The sequence below is a fragment of the Saccopteryx bilineata genome, chromosome 10, assembly GCF_036850765.1.
Source record: "Saccopteryx bilineata isolate mSacBil1 chromosome 10, mSacBil1_pri_phased_curated, whole genome shotgun sequence".
NCBI classification, from domain to species: Eukaryota; Metazoa; Chordata; class Mammalia; order Chiroptera; family Emballonuridae; genus Saccopteryx; species Saccopteryx bilineata.
In genome coordinates, this window is record NC_089499.1 from 52,930,328 (window position 1) to 52,935,032 (window position 4,705).

Here is a 4,705-nt window from a genome sequence, read left to right on the forward strand (position 1 = left end):
CTTTGCCGTTATTTTATTATTTTTTTAAAAAAAATGAATGTAAATATTTTTGTCCTCATATGTACATTTAACGTTTTTTTAAAAGAAAGAAAAGGTAAACATACAGAGATAAATGACTATATAATAGGAAGGAATAAGAGCCATAAACGGCCCCTGGCATCTGCCTTGTGGTGGAGACCGTATCCGTGTGCCCTGGAGGCAGATCCCCAGGCTGGTTCCCAAGCCTTCCCTCCGGGCGGCAGACAGTTGCTGAGCATAATCACTGTGCAAGCAACTTGTTTCTAGAAGCCCCAGGTCTCCTGTGTTCTTGACTTCCTAGTTGACAACTCTCAGAGAGTTGACAGTGTCTACTGTGGATCCAGTCAACAAATGTCAATTTTGAGCACCTACCCGGTGCCAGGTTCTCTTCTAGGTGCCCCAAACAAAAGTGAAGATGATCAGGGAAGAGTTGAGTGGCAGTTTTACAGACTCATACTCCAATACCAAATATATTTTGTATTTATTAGTTGAGTTCTTTTTTTTTTTTTTCAGGAAAAAAACCCCCACACTTTATTGATAACATTTTATAAACCCTGGGTACATAATATAGTTGGTGCTCACATCTAAAGACAACAAACACATTTTCATAATTTCAGGTTATACATACTTTAAATGAATTAACTAGATTTATAAAATCTACAAAAATTTTATAGGCATAGGAATACACAGTCATGAGACTTCATTGTAAGAAGGGGTATAAGATATGTTAGCAATTTTTCAAACCTACAAAGAAAATTTTAAAAATTTACACTGTTAATAAAGTTCTTGCTTAATCAACATTTTCTCTTTATTCATCAGAAGACTTAATTAGAGCAGCTTTCTTCTTATACTTTTCTCCAATCTCTCTAATATTTTCCAAGAAGTCTTCAGACACATGTTCTTCATACTCTCTATCAACTTGAGAAATCTGTTCCTCAAGGTGTTTCTCCACAGACCCTACATGTGTTAGCAACCATCTCTAAAAGACACTGCAAGTTACTTCCCACTTTTCGTCTTTCTTCAGCTGTGGTCTGTACAACTAGTTGGTATTCCCGCTGAATAGAATCTAATTCATGCATAGCTTCACTGAGGCCATCGTTAACAGCACTCTCCAGCCTGTGCTTGTGTTCCTCCAAGGACTGTAGCTCACTGGCACATTTGTTGTCCTCTTCCTCAGCTTCCTTAACTTTTTGTTGGTAAAGATCATCCAGCTTTTGAATTTCTTCTTTCAGAGTTCTTACACTTCTCTTGCTTTCTGTTACCATTGTATTTAATTGTTCTAAAGTGTCATCTAACCCCATTTTTTTTTATTTAGTGCTTTATTACTGTCCTCTTCAGTTTGGTTCAAGAGTTCTTTGAGTGGTACATAAACTTGAACTCTGTATTTGACAAGGCAGTTGGCACCAGCTTCGGGATTAAGCTTTATTTCAAAGTCATAACCTTTGGAATTCTCGGCACCTTTAGGAATAAGTTTTAATTTTCTAGCCAACTTGTAATACTCTGCTAATTGTGTTTCAATTGCCTCTTTGCCTCTGGCATATTTTAGCTCCTCATTCCACATCTGCTGTTGTTCATCCTCCAGGTCCTTGGTTAGTTTATTAATGGTCTGCTGCAATCATTTCTTTCATGATCTATTCTCTCTATGTCTGCAACTGAGTACTTCTGGTTATCAACAATATTCTGTAGTCGAGTATTCTCCTGTTTCATTGTTTCACATTCTAGTTCTATCCTAGAAATATCTTCATCGAGACTATTCAATTTCTGATCAAGAATGGCTGAATGAGATTCCAAATTGCTCAGGTATGCCTGATTTTTTTTTTTTTTTTGTATTTTTCTGAAGCTGGAAACGGGGAGAGACAGTCAGACAGACTCCCGCATGCGCCCGACCGGGATCCACCCGGCATGCCCACCAGGGGGCGACACTCTGCCCACCAGGAGGTGATGCTCTGCCCCCCTGGGGCGCCGCTCCATTGCGACCAGAGCCACTCCAGTGCCTGGGGCAGAGGCCAAGGAGCCATCCCCAGCGCCCGGGCCATCCTCGCTCCAATGGAGCCTTGCTGCAGGAGGGGAAGAGAGAGACAGAGAGGAAGGAGAGGGGGAGGGGTGGAGAAGCAGATGGGCACTTCTCCTGTGTGTCCTGGCCGGGAGTTGAACCGGGGACTTCCGCACGCCAGGCCGACGCTCTACCACTGAGCCAACCGGCCAGGGCCTGCCTGATATTTTTGAACATCTGCTTGTAAGGAAGCTTTCAGTTTTCTCAATGTCTCTAAACGATTTGGTTCTGTTTCTCTTTCTTGTTCCAGTCTTGCAATTTGTTCATTCAGTGCTTTGTTTTTTGCTGCTAATGATTCCAGCTTGAAAGCATCTACATTAAATAAATCCTTCAGCTTTGACTGCAACTCTGCATTCATCTCCTCAAAGCTGTCAGCACCACTCATGAAACTCTCATAGCACTTTATGGTGTAGTCCAAAAACAACTTATTGTACATGATTCCATCTTCAGTTTCTTCTTCCAAAGGTTGGCCATCATCAAATAAAGGTGAGCTTTCTCTCATGGCAGTATGTAACTTGATGCAGTCTATTAGTCAAACCAAGGCTGCCACAATGTGAGGCCATGTATGGGGAGGCTCCCACTGTATACATGGAGCTTTTGGATAATGCAAAAGGATACTCAAGCCCTTTAAAAATTCTTGGAACCTCCTCTTGAAACTTTGTGTCAGGAAGTTCATATGAAGGGCACAGGAAGCCATAAAGAAAAGTGAAGATCTTCAGGAAGTCTTTAACAGAAGGAGCTTGTAGAGATTTCATGGATACACTATATGCATACCCATTTTCTGTAAGGAACTGACAGAGTAGTCGAATGCATTGCTGAATGAATGCTTTGTTATTAAGTGGTCTTGGGTCCTTGATTTTTTCAGAACAGGAAAATATACCAAACTGACTATTCCGGGATCCAGGTCCACTGGTTGTTTGAGGGGTATACAGGCCTTGTTTACTGAAGTCTTGGGATCTTAAATCCTGCATAGAGAGGTGACCGGCACCACTGGTAGAAACTGAACTGTGCTTCATGCTTATGACCTTTCTTCCAGTTTTCTGACAGGATCCAGAAACCGAATTTCCGCAAACCGTGCAAGTCCCTGCTAAACAGTAAAACAGGAACCGCCAAAACACAGACCTATTAGTTGAGTTCTTAACAGGTTGTTTGAACACTCTCAGTGTTTCTGTGAAAATGGGGAGTAGGAATAAAACACTAGCCAGGCATGAAAGTAGCTGACACATAACATCTCATCAAAACATGACAGGGCCTTCTGCTTCTACTTGTCCTGAAATGTTCCATGAGTGCTAATGCTAGGTAGACACAGGCTGTTGTCCAGGTGGCCCTCTAAAATAGGACAGGCATTTCCTGAGCCCCTACCCTAGACCTAATTCACCCTAGATGCTCGAGATACAATGAAGACATGAATCCTTTCTATAAAATGCTCACCGTCTATTGACTGCATGGAAGGAGAAGGAATAGGATACCTATATTCACACATAAACGTGTGATCTGAGATAGTCTCCTTGCCTTTCTTCCTTCCACTCCTTTTCATCTCGCCTCCTGTGGGAGGTAGATGCCTTTTAGCATAATAATCCTTGGAAGTTATCATTAGAACGGCAATCAATATTTCTACCACTTCTAGTATGACTACTAATCAATACTAGTAATATTCAAACAAGTAACAGCTAACGTTTTTTGAGCACTTATGTGCCATCTACTCTTCCAAATCCTTTGTGCTTATTACCTCATTTATCCTCATATCTATCTACTCTATGAAGTAGGTACTTTCTTTTATTCTATTTATATTTAAGGAAGCTAAGACACAGAAATGCTAAATAACTTGCTCAATAATTCAAAAAGAATTTGTCTTGTAAATGTGAGGCTCAATCATTGCCAGCCCTGGACACCTCAGGCCGAGGTCTTGCTGCTTTCACACACAGAGAGTTGGGGAGGAGGGGATGGATGAAGCCAGAAACCTGGGTGAGGGCAGAGGAAGGGAAATGAAGGGAGAACAGACTTAGCAGTGCCCATTTCAAGGTGAGCCCTGTCTAGTGTGAAAAGGAGTTCCATAGAAACAGCAAAGAGCCTGGCCTGTGGTAGCGCAGTACATAGAGCATCAACCTGGAATGCTGAGCTCGCTGGTTCAAAACTCTGGGCTTGTTTGGTCAAGGCACATATGAGAAACAACTACAATGTGATACTTCTTTCCCTCTCTCAATATCTCTCCCTCTCTCTTTCTAAAAGTCAATAAATAAAATCTTTTAAAAATAAGAAAGAAACAGTAAAAAAATACTTTGATTTGGATGTCAAGTATGTTTGAGCTTGGCTGGAACTAAGAATGATTTCTTTCTGGTGTTGTGACACATGAGTTGTATTATCATTCAGCATCAGTTCCCAAGACAGAACTTTTTGAAGAGACCCATAAAGGTAAATAGTTTTACTTGGTTGGGAGTCTAGAGATAAGAAAATTTTTTTGAAGTTTAAACTGAATCTTGGAAGGTAAGTAGATATTTACCAGCTACCCGTCCCCCCCCCCAAAAAAAAAAAAGAAAGAAAAAAGAATGAATAAGGGCATTTCTGGCAGAGCAATTAGCAAAGGCAATACATATAAATAAAAAACCTTCAAAGGAATCAAAGTTTACTTGGCTG

General features: G+C 40.9%; 1 protein-coding gene across 1 annotated transcript; it reads right to left on the reverse strand.

The window, feature by feature from the left end:
* Positions 1-826: 826 nt before the first annotated feature.
* Positions 827-3,093, reverse strand: LOC136314332 (kinetochore protein NDC80 homolog). The gene is given in 6 exon segments (XM_066245082.1): positions 827-985; positions 987-1,325; positions 1,328-1,635; positions 1,638-1,824; positions 2,232-2,642; positions 2,644-3,093. Coding segments are annotated over 6 exon segments (1,848 nt in total). The 5' UTR covers positions 3,088-3,093.
* Positions 3,094-4,705: the final 1,612 nt, after the last annotated feature.